Source organism: Miniopterus natalensis, chromosome 12 (assembly GCF_054644295.1).
Source record: "Miniopterus natalensis isolate mMinNat1 chromosome 12, mMinNat1.hap1, whole genome shotgun sequence".
Lineage (NCBI taxonomy): Eukaryota > Metazoa > Chordata > Mammalia > Chiroptera > Miniopteridae > Miniopterus > Miniopterus natalensis.
The window spans coordinates 59,513,427-59,536,199 of NC_142092.1; the positions used below are offsets into that span (position 1 = coordinate 59,513,427).

At 54.3% G+C, this 22,773-nt stretch overlaps 1 protein-coding gene across 2 annotated transcripts; it reads left to right on the forward strand.

The window, feature by feature from the left end:
* The first annotated feature begins 2,521 nt into the window (after positions 1 to 2,521).
* Positions 2,522 to 21,728, forward strand: PHF19 (PHD finger protein 19). Of its 2 annotated transcripts, none has more exons than XM_087822850.1 (15): positions 2,522 to 2,624; positions 5,991 to 6,187; positions 6,706 to 6,787; positions 9,199 to 9,294; positions 9,787 to 9,887; positions 10,367 to 10,515; positions 12,203 to 12,298; positions 12,995 to 13,063; positions 13,240 to 13,360; positions 14,830 to 14,897; positions 16,079 to 16,240; positions 16,855 to 16,942; positions 17,693 to 17,778; positions 17,906 to 18,001; positions 19,181 to 21,728. In XM_087822850.1, exons 1-15 carry the CDS (start codon positions 2,573 to 2,575, stop codon positions 19,521 to 19,523), a joined length of 1,806 nt encoding a protein of 601 aa, XP_087678976.1. In that variant the 5' UTR covers positions 2,522 to 2,572; the 3' UTR covers positions 19,524 to 21,728. The 2 variants fall into 2 exon arrangements, with proteins under 2 accessions (XP_087678976.1, XP_087678975.1); XM_087822849.1 differs by having other exon boundaries at positions 2,555 to 2,624; positions 5,987 to 6,187.
* Positions 21,729 to 22,773: the final 1,045 nt, after the last annotated feature.

Sequence of the window (22,773 nt, forward strand, 5' to 3'; positions counted from 1 at the left end):
CACCCCGGCCCCCTCTCCCCACATCGACAGACTTCTTCCGCTCTGCCAGTCTGCTGAATGTGAAATGGACTCTTTTCATTTGCATCTTTCACATGACCAGTGAGGTTGAAATTCATTTCATATTTTTGGCCATTTAGGTTTCCTCTTTTGTGATATCTTTAACCCATTTTTTAAAATTGGACTGTTTGTCTTTCTCTTGTTTGTCCACAACTTTCAACCTACTTCTGCCAGGTCCCAAAGCAATTCAGATTACAGCGTTTCTCTGCTCTAGACTTCCAATGGCTCTTCTAGAACACACACCACTTGTCACCTTGCTCAGTGGCCCTGGATGGCTGGTGAGCTGAAAATTAAGTTCAGCTCATTACACTCAGCTCCAAACTCCCTTTCCACTGCTTCCCTCCACTCACCTGCACTCCGGCCCAGTGCACGCAACTCGCTCCATCCCAGGCTCCTGCATGTACCATCTCCTTCGCCTGGAAGGCTCACCTCCCTAGTTCCACATTCTACCTAAATGCCACCTTTTCCATGATATTTATTCTCTCTTCTCAATTCAAAGTCAGAGTTGCCTCTAAACACCGGTGGTGACACTATACCTTTCCAGTGGCATTTATAATTTCCTGTTTTGTTAGTGTTTTAACAACACCTCACTTTACACACCACTTTTTGATTGCAAAAGTACCTGCTCCTTCATGCTATTTTAATCTTCATTCATAATCCGATTTTAACTGCATCTATGCAACAGCCGTGTGAGGTGGAGTAATATTATTACCTCCTTTGAACATATGAGAACCGTGGCCTAAAGGGGGACTAGTTCACCACCCAAGATCCCAACTGGCTCCAAGGCAGAGCTGGATTTGAAGGCAGGACTCCTCCAATTCCATGTCCAGTTCATTGCACCACACCTGCCATATTTATATATATGTGTTGTCGCTGCTTGTACAGATAACTGATGCCTCTGTGAGACTGTGGGCCCCACAGCTTCCAGTTCTAATCCCATCCTGGGGGGCACTCAATAAATATATAACGTTTTGCTAAAGTACAACAGTCACTTACTGCATACGCACTGGATGCCCAGGGCTTTGTATACATTAATTCTAACCTTCCCAACAACTCTATTTAGATGAGGAAACTGAGGCTGAGGAGTTGAAGTGATATACTCAGGTTCCACGGCCAGTAATCAGTGGAGCTGGCCTGTGAGACCCAGAAGTAAGTGCTTCCTTCCACAATCTCTGTCCTGCGCATCCTAAAGGCAGACCCGGCCAGCTAGAGAGATCATACCCCAAGGCCGGGAGGCAGGGGGCCCAGGGTGGGCAACTTGACAGTGATCAGGGAAAGCTGCGGTGGGGTGGGGGAGTGCTGTCCACTGGCCACTCCCATGGTGTGCACACTTCCTGCCTTGCGGGGGTGTTTGCAGAGTGTGATAGTAGCAGGTGAGAGGAGGGCTGAGGGATACGGAGGGGGGTAAAGAGTGAGGTGTTGTTGACAAGTCTTCTCACCGCCCCCACACACGAGTGAGTCCAGATGGGGACATGTCGGCTCTTTCTCCCCCGGGCAAGGGCCCTGTATGACTGGAGACATGCTCATTGCTATTATCTGCTATTTCCTTAACATCGATCTGCTATTCCTATGGCTGTGTGTGTTGTCGCTCACTGTGTGCCATTCATTTACCCGCTGCTTGTGCACGCGGTAGTATTTGCAGCTATGTCTTTGTGCTGTGTTTCCGTGCACCGTGTGCAATGTGTTGTTGGTGTACTTTGTTACTGTGCCTGTTTGTCTGTCTTACATGTAAATTCTGTTGCGTGTCTATGCTGTGTGCACTGTGCGTCTCTCCTTGTTTGTATGTCTCCCTTCTGTAGTGGTCTGTTGTGTGGTGTGACCTTGTGTGGGTGCAGCGCGCGCTGAGTACGTTCCTGTGTTAAGCTCTGTGTGTCGCTGTGCTGACCGCGCTGCCAGCGCAGGGCGCTGTGAGTTTGTTGTGTGAATCCCTGGGGGGACTCCGAGTCCCGCCTGCCCCGCGAGGCTGCACCTCCCCGCGGTGTCGCTGCAGCTGCAGCCCGCGCGCAGCGCGCAGGGCGCTTTCCTGGACAAGTGTGTGCCTGCTCCGCGCCGCTGCTGTGCGTGCCCGCGCCGTGCCCGCGCCCCGCGCTGCGGCCGTGTCGCGGCGCCCCCTCTGCGTCCGTGCACTCGCGCCGCGTGTCTGCGCCCGGCGCGCGGTGGCGGCGGAGGATGCGCGCCCGCGGCGGGCGGGAGCGGCCCGGGGGCGGGCGCGCGGGCGCGCGGGCGGGGGCGCTGCGGGGCCCCGCGGCCCGGGGCTCCAATGGCGAGGCCGGCGCGGCCCCTGCTAATTACATAAGCGGGACGTCAATAATTCGCGGGAAAACGCGAAAAAGATGGCGCCCCGCGCCCGGGGGGCCCCTTCCTGAGCGCCCCGGCCCCTCCTCCTCCTCCTCCTCCCCCCTCCTCCCCGCGGCGCCCCCGCCCCGCCCCGCCCCCGCCGAGACCCCGACCCTGGCCCCACGAGCGGACACTCAGCCGGGCAGCCGCGGCCCGCGCGCAGCCGTCTCCGCCGCCGATGCACCTAGTGGCCAGACTCCAAGTGGGACCGGCGGACACGCAGGCTCGCGGTAAGTCGAGCGCCGCAGGCTGCCTGCCGGGCCGGGGACTCCCAGCCGCACTCCCCACTCCCTGCACTCATCTCTCCGCCGCTTCCCAGAACTTCGGCTGCGCGGACGCCTCGGGGCGGGGGCGGGGCGGCTGGGCGTCCTGGGGAAGCCGGGCGCCTGGGGCCGGAGGGGCTGACCGGCGTCTGCAGCGGGACCCCTGCGCGGGTACCTGAGCCTTTGCGGGGAGTGGGTGACAGGTCCCCATGCCCTTGCCCCAAGTCTGTACTTTTCCTGCTCGGGGGAGGAGTGGGTGTGGTGGAGACCGGCGGGGGCGTTTGGGATTTTGCTCACGTCCGAAGTCAGGCTGCGGCAAAATGGGGAAGGGGAAGCTTGGCGTCGGAGCGACTGAAGAGAGGGTCGCTGACCCGAAGGGGGCACCCCTGCAGGCCTTTTTTCCTCTCCTCAACACCCTTTTTAAAAGTCAACGGCCGCCCTGGGAGAGGCCCCGGCGCATGAATCATCCTCGCTTCCTGCCCCCGCCTGGCCCCGCGCTCCGGGTGCCGCGGATTTGAACTGGACGCCGATGGGAACCCGCAAAGAGGCATTTCTTTGCAGATGGGTTTGAATTGGCCAATCACAGCCCACGGGGGCCCGCTCCGGGGGGATGGAGACGCGGGTGGGGGGGCCGCCCCCGACCCCCTCCCCCGCGCCCAGCCTGGGGGGCGCGGCGGCCGGGCGGCTCCCAGCGGCGCGGCGGGGAGGAAGTGTCAGTTTGTGAACCTGCGCGGCCCGGGCCGGGAGCCCGGCGGGGGGGGGGGGGGGGCTCGCGGAGTTGGGGAGTCAGGTGGCGGAGAAGGCAGGGATTCGGACCACAAACCTTGCTCGGTGCCTGCACGCTCTGCCCTGGAGAAAAGAGAGGGGTGGGGACATGGGGCGCAGACCGGGTGGCCTCGCCGCGGTCTGGAGAGCCGACCCCAGCAGTGCCCTGCCTGCCTGGGGCCCTGACATGCACACACACGCCGTTAGCGCCCTGTGCTCGCTGGCGTACTGCTGTAGACAGCCAGCATTCTCGCAGGAGCACACACACGCTCATTCAAACGGAAAACACACGGGACTCTCCCTGTCTACGGATAATCATAACACCAGGTGCCCAGCCCCATGGCAGAGAGGGAGGGCACCAGAGGAGCGGGTGCTGGGAACAGAGGGAGGCAGTGTTTGGCTTAGTGGAGAGTGTGTGGAGGGGCGTGGAGCCAGGTGAGCCCAGAAAGGGGAAGACAGACCTTGGGGAGGGCTTTGAATGCCCTTGTAGGCTTTGGGAGCTGCAGAAGGTTCCGGAAGAGAATAAGATGGGCATTGACCCTGTGGAAGAGTCTAGGGGGGAGGCAGGAAAGCAGGGAGTGGCCTATCTAGTCCTGGGCGTTGGTGGTATGTTCCCCACCCCAGGTGCCCAGTGTAGGTCAGCACAAGGCTCAGGAAACTGTTACTGAGTGACTCAATGGCCCAGGTAGGTGAGGTCCTAACTCACACCAGGACAGCGGGATGTCAGAAGTCACTGTGTGTAAAGTTGGTGGTTGTGGCAACTCATTGGCTGGAGAGGTCTAAGATGCTTGGGGGTGCTGGGGACCTCAGTAGTACCATTGACCGAAAGAGAGAAAACATTTTAATGCGTCTGGTTCAGGATAAAGCATAAACGCATTCTGTTAACAATTTCTTGTGGGCATTACTGTTTTGCCTTTAAATAAAGACTGTTTCATAAAGAAAAAAAAAAAGCATTGTATAGGCTGGTGAGAGACAGTCATGGAGAGGGTGGCATGGGGGTGACAACTACTCAGAGCAAATTTGCATCTGAGTAAAAGCATAAGTAAGTTTAAATGTCCCAGCATTGGTTTCTATTAAATCATCCCATAATTGAGAACAGAAAGGGAGGTTACAGAAGATACAACAGATGGCCAAATCTGTACCAGTTCACAAGCCACCCAGGCATTTTCCTTTCTGGTAAGTTTTCTCTGCCAGCTCTCAGGGTAGGAGTGGAGAGTGTAAGACTTCCCGCAGCTGCCCTGGAGAAGGCCCTCCACTCAGAGAGCATGCAGTATGTTTCCTTAAGGCAGCAATTTTCAACCCGTGTGCTGCAAGAACTTTTAAAACATGCAATACTTGACTATTTAGTCAAGAGCACTGACCTCTTTTCCCTTAGATTGTCAAATAAAAAAATGACAACAGGGGAAGGGGGAGGGGGAGGAGGGTATGGGGGGATGAATGGTGATGGAAGGAGGCTTAACTTGGGGTGGTGAACACACAATACAGTGTACAGATGTTGTGTTGTGGAATTGTGCACCTGAAGCCTGTATAATTTTGTTAACCAGTGTCACCCCAATAAATTTAATAAAAGAGAAAAAACGATGACAACAGCCAACGCAACAATAGCCTTCTGGTGTGAATGCCCTGTCTTGAACCATATTTTATATCATATAATAGAGTTACATCTTATTGATCACGACGCATAATAAGGTTGCGTCTGATTGGTTAGTTCTTGGTACCAGAAATCCTTATACAGTATATAAATATAGGCACCTGATTTTTTTTTTTTAATTCTCATCCGAGGATATGTTTCTGTTGATTTTCGAGAGAGAGGAAGGGAGAGAGAGAGGGAGAAACATTGATGTGAGAAAGGAACATCCCATTGGTTGCCTCCCTTAAGCACCCCGATCAGGAGTCAAACGCACAGCCGGGTATGTGCCCTGACCAGAAATCGAACCCAGACCTTTTGGTGTAGGGGACAATGCTCCAACCAACTGAGCCACACTGGCCAGGGCTAGGCACCTGATTTTTTAAAAAGTAACTTTGGAACAAAAAGGGTAGGTAATTACTATTATTATTATTATTTGTAAACCAATCAAAATTATACCTAATTTTTTGTCAGATCAGCAAAAAATATATTTTTGGTATGCCACAGAATGTTAGTAATTAGTGCCATGAGATGAAAAAGGCTGAAAATCTGGCTTAAGAAATAAAGTCTCAGGTTCCTAAGCCGGTGAGTGTGGTTCAGGCCCCTGGCCTGGAAGACTTTGCTCTGTGGTTGGCTGAGAGCTGCTTCTCTGCAGAAGGCAGTGTGTTCTCAGTGGGAAAGAGCAGGACTTAGGTTTAGCTCACCTGGTTGTGAGCCATGGCTCTGTCTTCAACCCCCTAGCCACTTCCCCTTGTCATACCTCAGTTTTCCTACCTGTAAAATGGAAAGAATAATGTCCCCCTTGCAGGGTTGTCATGAAGATCCAGTGAGATAATGAAAGTGTCTGGCACATACCACAGATTACATAAATGGTGGTCCCCTTCCTTCATCTGTTGCTGAAGCAGGGAGTAAAAAGCCTGTTCTCTTTCTCTTCCAGTAAGAGTGGAAACGGATGGAGAATCGAGCTCTGAACCCAGGGACTCGGGACTCCTATGGTGCCACCAGCCACCTCCCCAACAAGGGGACCCTGGCAAAAGCCAAGAACAACTTCAAAGACCTGATGTCCAAGCTGACGGAGGGCCAGTATGTGCTCTGCCGGTGGACAGATGGACTGTATTACCTTGGGAAGATCAAGAGGGTAACCCTTTTCTCCCTGGCCCCTGTTCCCAGGCCCAGCATCCCTCTGCTCTTCCTATGGCCTAGGCCTCAGAGTGGTGATGGAGGACGGGGGGTTACTGGGAAATTCCCATCTTGTCCCTCATGCTCAAAAGCTGAACATGGATGGAGTTTTTTCAGGTGCCATCCTTAGAGCTAACATCACCCAACGAGTTCTTTAGAGAAGTGCTCTGTGAGCCTACGAAACAAAATGGAATCGGGTTGGAGAGGATCACAGACGACCATCTGGCTTGTTCTGTCCTCAGCATTCCCACCAGTTGTCCCTCGGTCCCTGACTGTACAACTCCAGTGGCTGGGTGTGCACTGCCTCCAGGAGCTGCCATCTACCTTCCCCTCTGGCCCACCTCTACTTTCTGGAGCACAAGGAGGGGGTCACATCATCCCTGTGCCCTGCGGGGACACAAATGGGAGAGGATGACCATGTTCCGAGGCTCCTCCTCAGCTACTTTCTCACATTTCCCCTCCCTCTCTGTGCCCCAGGTCAGCATTTCAAAGCAGAGCTGCCTTGTGACTTTTGAAGATAATTCCAAATACTGGGTTCTGTGGAAGGACATACAGCATGGTGAGTATTCCTAAGGTTTCAGGTACCCCTGCACCACCCCACCCCCCATCCTCTCTCTTCCTCCACCTTTATTTATTTTCCTTCTCTCCTGTCTCTTACTCCTGGCATCTGACCTTGTCCATGAGCCCCTGAGCCCCACCTGAGATGCTGATCAGATTACCAGTTGTGTGTTTACATGGAAAGGCCCTTATGACATTTGTCATCCCCTTGTGTAGCCAGCCATTCCTCATGGGGGAGGCCAGCAGATGGAGAAAGTGGCTCGGGAGGTGCTGGGAGAAGGCGGGTCCCAGACCTGTGTCGGCCTCCTTGCTGCACTTCGTCTCCTGCTGCACAAAGCTCTGAGTCTCTCTGGATTTGGAACAGGGAGGGGCCCAGGCAATCAGAATTGCCACCTCTAGATGATCAGTGTCCCCTATCAACATGTGAAGAAAACTAGTGGAGGTAGCTCTAACCATGGGGGAAAGACCAAGAAAGCAGATGGGCCAGGCAGGGTGAAGATAGACATGCGCAGTGGAGCTGGACCAGCTTTCATGGTTGAAAGGGAGTTGGGTTGGGTACCATCCCTGCCCTCGGAGAGTTGACAGTCTTACAGAGATAGATGGCAAATCAGTGGCATTCTTGCCACCATTCTCCCTTCCCATGTACATGACAGACATCATTAATCAGTCACAACACTTGTATACTTTCAATATGGAGCTCCCAACAGACTTTTTGCCATTTATGCTCTAACAGGAGAATAGATGGGAGGGGGTAGGTTTTAGGGTCAGATATTCCTTGACAGAGGTCTAGCTCTGCCACTTACTAACTGCATATCCTTGGGCAAGGGACATAACCTCTCTGATCCTCAGTCTCTTCATCTGAAAAAAGGGGATGGTAAAAGTACTGGCCTCACAGAGTGGTTAAATGAGATAATCCACATAAAATGCTTAGCCCAGAATTATGGGGGTGGGCAGTTTCTAAAGACCTTGTTACCATAAGAGAGAATTTCAAGGAGCCTGCCAAGTAGGGGCCACAGAACCCAGCCAATTAGTAGAGCTTCTAACTTGCCTTTTTCTCCAAAATGTTATGGCTTATGCAGACTGATTCTTCTCCAAGCCCCTCTCACCTCATTTTATTATATAAAGATCCAAAGCAATAAGGACCTCCTCTGCTGGGTTACCCTCTTACTGAAAACACAGGGAGCCAGCTGGTGAGGAAAGACAGTTCACTTCAGCAGACCTTCAGTAGGAGGCCCACTGTGTGCCAGGCACCGTGGCGGTACCGCCCCACTCAGCTGGGCAGTCACTTGGCTCCCAGCCAGATACCTGCCCCTCACCAGCAGGATGGCAGCCCCTCTGGCTTCTCCCAAGGTGAGAGCACGAGGCTGAACACATCATAGTTATTGACCCATCACCTGATTAAGTCAGTGAGGACCTAAGGAGACCCACAGTGGGCACCACCTTCCTTGGGGCACATCCAGGAATGAGAGGCAAGAGAGCATTTACTCAACAGCCATGTCTTGAACACGTGTTATGTGCCACACACTGTATGAGCTCGAGGGGACACCTTGATGAACAGGTACCATTTCTGCTCTTACAAAACTTTCAGCCTGCTGGAGGCAATAAGACAGAAACATACGTCGACATGTATTTAATGTATTCACTCAGACCTTTCACACATAAACACGTTTCTCCTTCAAAAGAAACAAAAAAAGGGGGGGTGGAGATGGAGAGGGAACCAATAGTTTAAAAGCAACTAAACAAACTTAAAATTGTTATGACACTTATTTGAGATGATTGGACATGCGAATACTATCTGAAGTTGTTGATATAAAGGAATTATTTTCAATTTTTAGGTGCAATAAAGATGCTGAAGTTCTCAATTTTTTTAAAAGAGCATTTTAATCTTTCAGAGATACATACTGGACTTTATGGAAATGATTGGGTATCTGGGACTTGATGCAAGAAAATAGCGGGAAGTGGGTGGGAATATTGTCAAAACAAGATTGGCCATGAGTTCATAATTGTTAATGAGAACACAGTTAAATTATAGCATTCTATTGTTATCCCATAATAGAAATTTAAAAAATTACTTAACATAAAAAACTGCTTACTAAATCAAGTGAAATCAGGCAGGAGGAGGCAGCATGCTATGGTCAAAAGAACAAAGGATTCGATGTCAAACAGCTGGTTTCAATCCTATCTCTGTTGCTTACTAGCAGAGCAAAGGACTTAACGTCTCTGAGCCTCAATTTCCCCATCTTTAGAATTAGGTAATGACAGAAGGCACCTCAGAGTCGTTGGGGAGAGTCAGTGAGTTAGCATCTGGGGCCCAGTGCAAGGCCCAGCACACACAGGCTCAGCACCTGGATTATGATTTTAAAATTTCTAATTCAGGCCAGCCAGACCCCAGTGGGCCTCTCTTTCTTTCAGCTGGTGTTCCAGGGGAGGAGCCCAAGTGTAACATCTGCCTGGGGAAGACATCAGGGCCACTGAATGAGATCCTCATCTGTGGCAAGTGTGGCCTGGGTGAGTGTGATGGGCAGGCACCGTGAAGGCCCTGACCTGTGGTCCTACTCCGCGCACACACTGGCCCCTGACAGGCAGGGCCTCAGCTGGCTTCCTGTTTCTCTTGGAGCTCCAGAGTGACAGGGGCCAGTCTCTTGGGAGAGAGGTCCCAGGGAGGTGACCCTTGGGGAGAGCTGGGGCTTCTGAAAGGTGAGACAGTTATGAAATTTGGAGCCCCCCTGGTTGGAGAGGATAGGTGGGAGAGCTGGGACAGAGGCTGAAGTCAGACCTTGGTGCTGCCCAGCACTGTGGCCCAGGCTGTCTTTTGGTTGCCTGCTTGGACACCCACTTGGCTTGCCTTGGTGAGAGCATGGCCAGCCAGTCCTCTGGCAGCTGGCAGGCACACAGCTCCTAGGCCTTGCTGTAGCCCTCTCCAGCCCAGCTGCCTTTGGGCTGACTGGCCTTGGGCCATGGCTGTTACCCTATGGGCACCCACCACCCTCCTCTGCCTAGGTTACCACCAGCAGTGCCACATTCCCATAGCAGGCAGTGCCGACCGGCCCCTGCTCACACCTTGGTTCTGCCGACGCTGCATCTTCGCGCTGGCTGTGCGGGTGAGCCTCCCCCCCACTCCCCCCATCCTCCCATCCTTCAAGCCCGTCTCTCCCTTCTCCAGTCGCAAAGCCCAGCGACTCTCTGGGCTCAGGCCTGACTCCGGGTCACAGAGCCAAGGCTTTGGAGGCAGACCGCGCCTCCTGCCACTTACCAGCCATATGTCCTTGGCCAGGTTCTTTACCCTTTCTGAGCCTCGGTTTCCTCACCTGTAAAATGGGTATGGGTTTGGTGTCAGTAGGAGGCCCCAAATAAATGGAGCCTTACTATTAAAAGAGAAAACCATGTATGTGCCCACACTGACTAGTTATTGTTACCTTTATTGTGCTTATTACTATTAATGGAGATCCTCTGGGAAAGAGAGGATGGATTTGGGATTGCTGAGAAAAAGCTCCTTCTGTGTGGCTGTATTGGAATCTCTGCGGGTCCCCCTAGTGGGCATTTCCCTTGTGGCCCAACCCGGACCCCTCATCTCCCGCAGAAAGGCGGCGCGGTGAAGAAGGGCGCCATCGCCAGGACGCTGCAGGCGGTGAAGATGGTGCTGTCCTACCAGCCCGAGGAGCTGGAGTGGGACTCTCCCCACCGCACCAACCAGCAGCAGTGCTACTGCTACTGCGGCGGGCCCGGAGAGTGAGCCGCGGGGCGGGGCGGGGCGGGGCGGGGCGGGGCGGGGCGGGGCGGGGCGGGGCGGGGCGGGGCGGGGCGGGGCGGGGCGGGGCCTCCCCGGAGGGGAGGGGCGGGGCCCCTCGGGCGGCGGGGGCGGGGCGGGCCGGGCCGGACCTGGGCGAACCTGGGGCGTCAGGCGGCCGGGGCGGGGGCGGGGCGCCCAGGGAAGAGCCCTAATTTGAAGGATGCGGCCGGAGCGCGGGCTCCACGTGGCGGCGCGGGCTCTCGGGCCGCGGGGCGCCGAAGGTGGAGGGGCTGCGCCGGGGCGCCGTGGGAGAGTGTTAAGCACTGGTTACGGGCCTGGACACCAGCGTCCAGATCGTCGCAGCCCCTTCCAGCTGTGCAGACCCCTCGCCTCAGTTCTCTTAAGAGTTTCCCGTTACTCGGTGGGGTGAGCAGAGCCCGAGTTAGATAATTCACCTGGAGGCTTTCCCAGGGCCTGGCACTTGTTAAGCACCTAAACGTGAGCTGTTACTGGGGCTGAACACAAAGAACTTAAGACCTTTCCGTTGCCAGAGCCCATGAAACAGGCTGCTGGGGAGATATTAGGATCCATTTCCTTGAAGGTGCGCAGGGAGGGTGCCGGGTCCTAAGCTGGGGATGCTGTGGAGGGGCTTCTTGCCCTGGCTATAGGGCAAGGGTCCTTCCTGACTCTTTCTTGCGGCCGGGCCTCCATGTAGCCATGGCGACTGTGCCAGACCACCAAGTAAGAGATGGGATCTCTGCCCTCAGGAAATTCAGCCTCCAGGACGCCTTGAAGTCGTTATCTTAGCCCCAAGCTCTGTTGACATGAACTAGGGGTCTGGAGGCGGAGCTTTTAAAAGGCCTGCGTCCCTCAAGTGGGATTAATAACCTTGGCCCCATTGACTTCCCCGGGTGTTGGGAGGCCTATGGGATAACATATAGAGAAATGCTCTTCTTATAGAGACCTTTACAGCATTAAGGCGGTGGTTTTCAATGCTTACTGAGCAGAGTTTCCCAGGGTGATTGTTAAAAATGCGTCTCCCTGGGGCTCCCCCAAAGGTTGAGTAGGTCTGGAGTCAACTAAGCAATCTGCAGTTTAACCTAGACCCCAGGTGATTCTGATGCCAGTGGTCCATGGACCACACCTGAGGAACTGTGAACAAAGCATTGACTGTTACTAAGGAACTACCTTTTTGCTGTTAGTCTATATTCAGCAAGTAGTTGCTGAGTGGCCATGATAGGGTAGATACAGTACCAGGCGAGAAAAACCGTTGGTTACAGGAGCCATTATTCTCCTGGGCAAACTTTTCCTGTTGCTGGTGTTTGGGAAGAAGTGTGTGGGGCGCTGTCCACAACGAGGACTCCAGTGTGGCATGTGGAAGAGTGCTTTGAAGTCAGGGAGGCCAGGATTTGTGTCACCATCCCCCTCTTGCTTCCTGAGTGACCTTGAGCAAGCCATTTAACCTCTGACTCATCTGTAAAATGGGGATAGTGGTCCATCCCGAGAACAAATGAGACGGCATATGCCCTGTGTACAGGACCTCCCCTGTCACAGCCTAAGTGCTCAGTAACTCCGTTCTCTTCCCTTACCCCAGTGGAACGCAAGTTTATGTTGGGAAAGGTTACTGAGGCTCATGTCTGGCTGGGAGGGTGAACCCAGGTGACACTGGCTCCCCTTTCTCTCCAGATGGTACCTGAGGATGCTGCAATGTTACCAGTGCAGGCAGTGGTTCCATGAGGCCTGCACCCAGTGCCTCAATGAGCCCATGATGTTTGGAGACCGGTAGGTGCTAATCTGGTCTGGCTCAGCCTTGGGTGTGAGGTGGGGGGACAGGGCAGAGCAGTAGCAACTCCTTCAGACTGCCTGCCAGACTCTAATGAAGTGGGGGTCTATGGGGGAAGTAGAGGAACATTCTGGACCACATCCCCAGTTGCCATTGACTTGTGGGGGATTTTAGGCAAAGCCCTACCTTCCATGAGCCCCAGTCTCTTTAAGTGTCTTGGGAAGGGGGAGTGACACAGGCCCTGCCCCATCCCTGCCCAGGATTGTTGTAGGAGCCACTGGGTAACTGCATGACTTGAGCCAGCTTCTAACCAATGGGGCTAAGCTAATGGGAGGCTTATGTGCGTCAAACCAGATGTGTGCCGTGGTGAGTGTGTGTGTGTGTGCGTGTGTGTGGGGGGGAAAGAGCTTGACCACTGCAGCCCAGCCTAGCTCAACCCACTCTCTCTGAACTCAGTCACACCCCAGGGCAATGACACTGGGAAAAGGGGTTGAGGTAGGGGTTAGAAGGGGCAGGGGAGTATTTCTTGGTCTCTGTCCTGTCCTGCCCTGTCCTTTTCCTGGCCCCCATGCCCCCAGCCGTGGGAATGAGAACAAGCTGATTATGGGAAGGCAGGTGGGAGGTGAGGGGTGAGGGGTAGATTAGGGTTTGGATTAGCCCCACCCACCACAAGCCCCCTCTCCACCCACCCACAGGTTCTACCTATTCTTCTGCTCTGTGTGTAACCAGGGCCCAGAATACATTGAGAGGCTACCCCTTCGATGGTGAGAGGATGGGGCTTGGCCCCGGCACCCCCTGCCCCCTCCCAGCTCCTCCCCTCCCCGCTTCCTCCAGGAACAATTCCATTTCCAACCACCAGGTCCCAGCCTTGCCCCTGCCCTTCAGCCCTGACCCTGGCTGCTGCCTCACCCCACCCCCACCTCCTTGCCCCCTTGCCCAGGGTGGATGTGGTTCACCTGGCCCTCTACAACCTGGGGGTGCAGAGTAAGAAGAAGTACTTTGACTTTGAGGAGATTCTCGCCTTTGTCAACCACCACTGGGAGCTCCTGCAGCTTGGCAAGGTATGCAGGGCCATGGGACAGCAGAATGGCAGCAGCCCATACCACAGTGGGGTTACCACGGTCCAGAGAGGTTTTCCCAGGGTCACACAGTGTGGGCTAGGTTCCAGTTTTCTGAGCACTCACTCTTAAGCTTCTGGCTGAGATAAAGACCCAGAACCTTTGAGCTGCTGTATCCCTGAGTCCACACTTCTGAGCCTATGCCTTGCATGGGGCTTCCTGACCTAGATTTTGACAGAGGGCAGGTTAGGACCTCACAGACTCAGCTGCAGGGAGCAAGGGATCAAGTCTGGCTGGAGCAGAGCTTTAGACATGTTTGACCCACTCCAGATTGCCTGGCTAGGATGGAAAGTGAAGTGGGCCTGCCCCCTGCTGGTCACACTTTGAGTAGCAGAAGTGGGCACCAGGGGCCTGGGAGCCTGGGATCCATGGAGTGAAGTAACAAACCGGATCTTCTGGATGTCAGAGGTGGAGAGTGACTTGCTCAGGGCGTTTGGAGCTGAGCCAAAACTGGAGCAGGGGCCTCCCCAGCCACTTCCTCAGTTGAAACCATGTCCCCTTTTCCCCTTGACACCCTTAGAATCCTCTCCCACATGCAGTGAAGTGTCTTCTCTCCTGACCGCCCCAAATCCTTTGATGAGACTGGGATTAAAAAAAAAAGTAACCCTTATGCTTTGCAAAAGTTTTACATATAACATTTTCATTTACAGGGTTTGATAATTTATAAAGACATATGTATTATAAAGCCCTAAAAATTAGGTAGAGCTGGTATATATTTTTAAAACAACCTTTTCCCCCCTGATTTACAAAAATATCATACATGTTCCTGGTAGAACAATTTTAAAGTACCAGAAAGCATAAGGAAGTGTGCTTGTTAAAAAAGCCATCCATGTTCCCACATCACACAACCCAGAAACAGCTGCTCTGAAGGCATTTTCTTCCATCTTCTCTGTATATTTTTTATTTTTATGTGATTTAGATTATACAGTATTTTAAATAATCCTTTTCAGTTTCATTATAAGTACTTTTTCATATCATGAAAGAGAGTTTTCATAAACATTTTAAAGGCTGCAGTGATTTCCACCATAGTTTATTTGTTTCCTTCCTATCAGGCAGAAAGTTTCTTTCCCATCAGCCCAGCATTGGCAACAGTGCTACCAAAGCTGTACAAAGCTTTTGTACATAAAGCTTTGTCTGTATTTCATATTCTGTCCGTATGTTAGATTCCATGGAGCAGCATCACTGGGGCAAGGGCATGGACATCTTTTAAAGTTCTTGACACATTTAGAACAGGAGTTACTCTCCCTGGTTAGAGATGGGGGCTGAGCTCAGGTGAAAAGACTTGTCTGAGCTCAAGCAGTAGGTCACTGGTTCTCCCCTGGAGGACTCAGGAGACTGAGGGGAGGGAGGTGTTGGGCGGAGGCCGCCTCAGACGCCATATGCCAGGGTCTGACTGTCCTGCTCTCCCTTAGCTCACCAGCACCCCCGTGACTGACCGAGGACCGCATCTCCTCAACGCGCTGAACAGTTACAAAAGCCGGTGCGTGCTGGGAAGGGAGTGCCGTGGGACCCCCTCCAGGTGGGATTTCAATCTAAAGGTTCTTCCTGCCTCGTAGCCTTTGCTCAAACTGTGCTCCCTCCTGGGTCTCCTGCCCCTTCTCTTTGACTGGATAAATCCTACCTGTCCTTCAAGATCCAGGGAGCACCCAACCTCCTTTGTGACACTTCCCCTGACCCCTCCAGCAGCCTGACACATTCTTGTCTGGGGGCTGCACCCCTGTCCTCAGAGGGCCCCTCTTACCCTCGCCATCTAGATCTGGGCCAGGCACCAAGGGAATGATTCACCTTCTCTCACGTGGGCCCGTAGCTTCCCATCCAGACTTCTCTTTGAGTTCTTCACCGAACAGGCAGCTGACACGTCCCTCGCTGCCACCACAGGGAATGCCCAGGCTCCGCAGCACAGCATTTATGGCCCTTTATGAGACCCTTCTGCCACTGTCCCTTTGCCTTATTTATTCTGGAAGTCAGCCATTCTGAACCATTTGTTTCCCCACTCATGCTTTTGCTCACACACTTCCCTTGCATTCATTTGTTCCATCAACTATTTATGGAACTGCTGCTCTGTGTCAGCCTGTGTAGGCGGAGGACACAGTGGTCCCTGCTTCCATGCAACGTATCCAGACATCGCTAGGCAGACTTACCCACTCTCTCCCACCTTCTCATGGTTTGGGGCCCAGACACAGCCCTACTCTCGAGTCCATGAGGCTCCTGTCCTTCTGGGGACAGTCTCCTGAGGGTAGGGCTGTGCCCTCTGCAGCCTCATGGCAGCCCAGCTGGTGCTGGGAGGATGAGGGCAGTGCCTGGCGGTGCTTTCGGGCTCCTTGGGGAGAGCAGAGAACAGAATGGCGTTCCACTGGGAGCTAGAGGAGGCCTTCCTGTGGGAGGTGGCCTTGGGGCTGGTTGAGGCAGAGAAGAAAAGGGAGAGCAGCAGCAAGAGCCACGCACATGCAGCGGAGGACAGGGAGGAACCACCAGCCACATCCTCAGCCACCGCCTGGGACTCCTGACCCCACAGGCTTTGGGGACTCGGCTCCTCAGGCCTCTCTGAATTTTAGCTCTGGGTCCAGGGAGGCGCAGAGAGTAGTTTTAACGCTTGACTCTCCTCCCCAGGAGGATGGCCCGACAGACTCCAGAGCTCTCTCCTTCCCTGCCCACCCCCAGGTTCCTCTGTGGCAAGGAGATCAAGAAGAAGAAGTGCATCTTCCGCCTGCGCATCCGAGTCCCGCCCAACCCGCCAGGGAAGCTGCTGCCGGACAAGGGCCTTGTGCCCGCCGAGAACTGCGCCGCCTCTGAGCTGCGTAAGAGAGGAAAGAGCAAGCCTGGGTCAGTGCCCCCGACCCAGGGGCTAGGGCTGCAGCCGAACTCCGGATCTCTGCTCCCAGCCCCTGCCCCAGCCCGCAGCCCCAGCCCCCAGGCCATGTGATGGGCCCAGAGAGGATGCCAGCATCCAAGCAAGCAGGGAGGGCCTCCACCCAGCTAGTCCCACTGGAGGCCCCTGAGAGGCCAGTTAGTGGCTGAGCCAGGGCTGACCCCGCATGGTGACCCCTTCCGCCACAGCCTATTATTGCTTCGCTTGGGGGAAAGGCCAGATCGTGGGACCCAGTCTTACCCGATGAGGGCTTAGAGAAGTCAGAGTGTCAGGGGTCCCTGGTTTTCCTGGTGGAGCTGAGCCCCTGCCTCCTGGACGTGGGGGGCAGAGCATCCAGATGCGTGTGCCCGAAAGGGGCACCTTCTCTCTTCTCTGCCCATCATACCCCCTCATCCCCTCCCGTACCTGCTGCCCCAGAGGCCTCTCCTTCGTCCCCAAGTCTCCTTGTGAAGGAGCGCCCGTCCCACCCCCATGGCTGTGGCCCCTGCCCTGCCACTCCTCCCTCTGGGCCACCTCCTGCGCCTTCAGGCTCTGATGGGGTCACCCTCTCCCTTTTCTGTCTCCGCAGTTTGTTGCCTCATGAATTCCAGCAGCAGAAAAGGCGAGTTTATAGAAGAAAAAGATCAAAGTTTTTGCTGGAAGATGCTATTCCCAGTGTTAGTTCCTTGTTTTCTTACTCTCCACTTTCACATGCAGGGTCAGCACATATTAGGGGTTCCTGTGCAGAAAGTGAGCCCCCCAGGCCCAGGGGACTGTCCCACGTCCCATAAAGGAGAAGCCAGCTCCTATCACAGCTAAACGAGGAAGAGCCAGGCTCTGCAAGACCAGTCCTTTATCTCCCCAAGTTCTCCCCAGAACCTGAAGGGAGGGCAAGGGTAGGTAATATCCTTGGTCCCTCTGTCCAGGTGGGGAAACAGAGCCACAGAGGGGCGATGACTTTCCTGAGGTCACACCTCAGGCAGTGGCAGAGCCCAGCCTGCCCCGGGGCTCCAGGGCTCGCCCTCCCCCTTCACCTGCCCTCCTTTGGGCAGCAGTATTAGCAGTGCCTCCCACCCCCCCGGCTCTTCACAGTTTACAAGGCACTTTCATAACCATCATTCTACTCTGCTGTCTTGCTGACACCTCTCAGAGTGGAGCGTGCCAGGGGTCGCTGTCCACTTTTGCAGCTGAGACCCAGACATGGGAAGGTTGTGCAGTCGGCTAGAGACAGAGCCAGGACTAGAGCTGGGTGACCTGGCTCCCTGGTCAGGCAGGGCTGGGAATAAGAGGAAGCGAGGAGTCTTACCCTGGGTGGGGGCCCACCCTCAGAAGCCCGCTGCGCCAGCAGGCAGCCTGTAGGCCTCAGCCAGGAGATGACCTGAGGCTCACTGGCCTGCCCTCCCCTGCTCCTTCCTGTGTGTCCACAGAGCGACTTTACCTCGGCCTGGAGCACCAACCACCACCTGGCCAGCATATTTGACTTCACATTGGATGAAATTCAGAGTTTAAAAAGGTAACAGTGAGGGACCCAGCAGCGAGGTCTGCTCTGGAGACTGGGACGGCGCCAGTGGGGAGCCCACCTCCACTCCCCTGGCAGTGAGGGCAGGCTGATGGCACACTCACCCTCTCCTCCCTCTCAGTGCCAGCTCGGGCCAGACCTTCTTCTCAGACGTGGACTCCACAGACGCCGCCAGCACCTCTGGCTCCGCATCCACCAGCCTCTCCTATGACTCCAGGTAAGCTTGCTGGCAGCCTGGACTCATGTTCTGCATCCCCCCTCTCCCCAGCCCTCCACCTCCCACTTCTGTGACACGGGGCCCATTCTGTGCATCTGAGCATCTGAGTCTTGGGCTAAGGGACCTGGCCTTCTGCAGCAGGGAGTCTGGGTCTGAGACTCTCTGGTCTCAGTATGGACTTTCAGGTGGCTCCTCTTTGCTGCAGAAGACTGTGTGGCATTTCTCTTTGGGCAGTTCCAGCCCAGGGTAATTTGACCAGAGGTTCTTTTTCTGGGCTTCCTGGCGTCTGCATGCCAGGATGTTGCATGTCTGTCCCTCTGACTATAGGGTCCCGGCCCTAGTTCTGTCTCCCAGGTCTCTAAGGAAAAGAGCCATGGATTCATGGAACCCTGGTGGAGAGGAGAATGGCATCCTGCAGTGTGGGGTCTCGGAGAGGGACAGCGACCCTGGAGGCCACGCTGAGGGGCCAGCTCGCTTGGCAATAGCCAGTCCTCAGCGCCGTAGGGAGGGTGGTGCTTCTGAGCCCTGGGCTCCTTTAGCTCTATTTTGGAGTACTGGAGGCCCCAGCAAAAAAAAGAATTATGTGTCTTGGGAGTTTTTCTCTGACTAGGTGTCCTTCTCTGCTGTTGCCTCTGTATTTTCATTTATTTCTTGTTTTTTTTCCACTAGCTCTTTGGCTCTTTCTGTTTCAAGTATCTGAATGTGCACCTCTTCTTGTGGGCCCACTTCTCTACCACACCTGCCTCTTTCTGCCCACATGTGTGTGCACGTGTGCACGTCTGTCTTTCTCCAGTCCGGACTCTGGGGTATGGGGTACTCCAATCCATAACCGCCATCCCACCCCCTTTGACTCGTCTGACTACATACACACGAGCCCAGACGAGGCACAAGGCAGTGTGAGCAGGGCCTCTGCGTGGCATGACTTCAAGTGGCACAGAGGATGGTGCCCCTGGCCGTGTGCAGGGCTGAGGTCCTAAATACAGAGCTGGACGTGCCGAGGTCTGAATCCTGGCTCTGTCACTGCCCAGCCTGTGGCTTCTCCCCAGGCGCCTGTTTCCTTCCTCATGGGGCGGATCCACGCCTGGCCCAGCCCAGGGCCTGGTGCCCAGGAGAGTCTCAGGGGGAGGGGCTCGGGAGGGTTTTCCCCTCATTCCCCTTTCTCTCCCCCTCCTGACGCAGACGGACAGTGGGCAGCCGAAAGAGGAAGCTGGCGGCCACAGCATACACACCGCTGCGGGCAAAGCGTCGCGCAGCTGAGCTGGGTGGACGCTGCCCCTCAGACAGCAGTGCCGAGGGGGCTTCGGGCCCCGAGCGGGCGGACGAAGGCATCGACAGCCACACGTTTGAGAGCATCAGTGAAGATGACTCATCCCTGTCCCACCTCAAGTCATCCATCACTAACTACTTTGGCGCGGCTGGGCGGTTGGCCTGTGGGGAGAAGTACCAGGTGCTGGCTCGGAGGGTCACACCCGAGGGCAAGGTTCAGTACCTGGTGGAGTGGGAAGGGACCACCCCTTATTGACTAGCCCACAGGGGATGCCAGGAGCCCTGGAAAGCAAAGAAGAGACGCCAGAAGCCATAGGCTCCCCAGTTCTCTTCAGGGTGGGGTGGGGGAGGGAAGCAAGACAGAGCTGTTAAGTGCCTGGCGCAGGGCCCTTTCTGCCGGCCTTCCAGGCCAAGGTCTGCGCCTATCTGCTGTGCCTCAGGCCCATCACCCCCTTGCCTGTGCCTCTAAGGTCCCAGTGTCTCCACACACTCCACACTCCTTCAAACTGCTCACCTGTTCCTTTGAATGTGTGTCCCCCTGGCTCTGGGACCCTTTCTCCTGAAGGCTGAATCTGTCTTTGTCCCCAATTTTGTGTCACTTACCTCTCTCATCCCTTTTGGGCGTGTGTGTTTAGACACCTGACATGCGCATGCTGTCCCTCCACTTGCTGTCCCTCCCACCTGACTCATGGGGCAGCCAGTCCTCAAAGGGACCACATATAAGAACAGGAACCTCTGAAAAAGGTGGGCGACGGGAGTTTTTCTCTCCCACTTTCCTGCCCCCACACCCCCCAGCCTTGGAAAAGTTGGTGAGGGTAGAAGGCCTCTGAAAGCCTGTGTGGCACAGACCCCGGGACTCTCAGGACCTGAGGAGTGAAGAGGCTGGGTCTCTGCCTCAGCCGGTCCCAGCACCACAGCCCTATCAAGGCTCAGAGTGAAGGCTGGGGTGTTAGTTTCTGAGGTCCCAGCTTTCCTTCCCTTGGCCATACCCCTTCTTGGTTATTATGGAGCTAGGCCTGGCCTTGCTGGAATAGAGGTGGCTTTGAAAACCTGAGGGACAGGCAGAGGAAGTGGGAGGAAAGGAAGGCATGCCATGCTAAACCTCAGGCTGTTTCCTGTACCTCCCACCCCCAGACCACATACATGCAACCAAATACAGTCACTCACACAAGCTTCCATCCACGTGCTTTCACCCTCCAGACACAGACATTTGGCTCTGGCCTTGAGGTGTGTACACACACACACACACACACACACACAGTCACACTCCCTCCAGTGACAGCCTGGCTCCTGCCCTTGGCTTCCTCTTGGCCCTCTTGCAGGGACCATGTGCTACAACTAAATGTGAAAGTCCAGCGCCTGCCCCTTTTTCAGCCCGTGACCAGCCCTGACCCCATTGGGAAGCACAGGGGACTTACCCCTGGCTCCTCGGTCTTATCCCTTGTCCCACCCTGAACTGACAATCACTTTTTGGGACAGGCTGGCAAGTTTCATAGGGCCTCTGTCATTCAGTTCTTATAAAAGGGAAGCCCTTGTCAGTGGGAGTATAAATAGAATTCTTAGAACCAACATTAAAACTCGTACCCATCTGGAGGGAAACCAAAAATGGGAGAGGACCCCTCATTTTTGCTGCTTCCAGAGATACTAGAAACTGATTCACTTGATTGAAAAACAGAAAAAAGTGCCTTGACTCCGGATGGGGGGTGTACCAGATGGGAACCCGCCCTGCCAATTGCTGCTGGGGCCTCCTGCTTGGCTGGGCTTTGCAGGCTGCCAGCTGCTAGGCGAAGGTGGATGAATGGTGAGGGGATGGTTTTTTCCATTCTAGGCTGATCCCTCCCTACCAGTGAGCCTTCAGGGGGTCCCTGGGATAGTTCAGATGCCCCTTGCCTTAAGCCTCAACTCCTACAGTGCCTTTCCAGTGGGACCTCATTTCCTGTGCACAGCCCTCCCACTTCCCTTTGCTTCCTTGGCGTGGACCACACAGGGATGAAATAGGGATGGGCCCACGTCTCCCTCTTCTCGGCCCCACAGCTGCTGCCACTAAAGCCCCCACCGGGGCCAGGTGGAAGGGGAGCTGAGAAGGCAGCTCCCCCAGCCCAGCAAGGGTATGGGACCTGGGATATAATCTGTGGCGTCCTGCCTGGCTTCAGAGAGCACAGCAACCTTCTGAGCCTGCTCTCCAGGTTTCTGAGAAAACATAGGACGAGCAAGGCCTGTCACATGCATCTGCACCTTCTCTACTTGGGCTCCAGAGGGACTCTGGGCTTGAAGAGCCCACTTGGGAAGTCAGCATAAGGCCTGGCAAAGTCACCCTGACTCTGCACCCCAGCCTTTCATTCGTACCAGATCGTAGCTGCATTACTGCCAACTGACCTTATAATCTTGTGCACCTTCTAAAAGATTTATGGTTTTGAATTGCTGCTTTTAATAACATGTTATATTAAAGTTTTAATTAATGTGTCTGACTTACAATTTAAAAGCTCCCTTTGAAAAGTTACCCCTAGTGAACTATCAGCAGTTGGGTAGCAGGAGGAATTGGCTCTGGTTTCGGGCCTTGGTTCCCTGGAGACTGAGGAATGGCGGGACCTCACCCCTCCCTGGCCACCCTGCCACTCCTACCACTGCCTACGAATGCTCTCAGCAGTACCCTCACCCTTACCACCAAGAGGATGTGGAACCTTTTTTCTACTGTGAGTACCTGACCCATGGGGGCAAAAGACATTAGCTGAGGGCCACAGAGAAGTCATAAAGGGTGGGAAATGAACTTAGAAATTGACCCTGTTGAAATATGTAAGTACAGGCATTATCGAACAACCCTAGAAAGGAAGGGAGTTCTTGGCATGCCTCTGCTGGTTCTGACCCGTACCGCTTTGGTTTGAGTCCCTTCGTCCAGTTTTCTCATCCTTCACGTGGCAGAGCTAATCCCTGCTGGGTCCAGCTCCCTGGTGTTCAGAGGGAACCCTTCACATAGAAATGTGATGGATTATTACTTTAAATAAGCTCTACATTTGGGGCAGTGTGGAGACAGAAAAAAGTCAGCTATAGGGAGGTGAAAGCCAAGGATCTAACTGAATTCTGTAATTTCAAGGTAAAGCGTAGCCTGTCAATTCCTGTAAATGTTCACGTCTGCCCTTAAAAATCATCATTGACCATGGCTCCCACTTTTATCTACTATCCCTTCAGTTTCAACCTTTTAACTGCCCTTGGAACAAAACCACAGTTGGAACTGGGGCAGTGTAGGGGATGCCAGGGATTGTTCTTTGGGTTGAAATCTATGGACTGGAAAGGTGAATGGCATAAGGTGTCCAGAGACCTGGGTTCAGTTCAAGTACTACAGTGAGCAACTAGACAGACCCTCCCAGGGACAGACCCTCCCCAGGCTGGAGAGGACTTGGTTCTCTGTGGTCTGGGTTAGTGTTTACAATCTACAACAAATGTTAACCTTTGAATTTAGAAGCAAGAAATTAGAATTCTCAGAAATTCTCTAAATCATTAAGTTATTC

Excerpts from the sequence above, each read along its gene's own strand:
- PHF19 (XM_087822850.1), top strand. The coding sequence starts at position 2,573 with ATGCACCTAGTGGCCAGACTCCAAGTGGGACCGGCGGACACGCAGGCT. Across the intron at positions 2,625-5,990 it reads GGCGGACACGCAGGCTCGCG|AGTGGAAACGGATGGAGAAT; the intron begins GTAAGTCGAGCG and ends TCTTCCAGTAAG. Across the intron at positions 16,943-17,692 it reads TGGAAGATGCTATTCCCAGT|AGCGACTTTACCTCGGCCTG; the intron begins GTTAGTTCCTTG and ends GTGTGTCCACAG.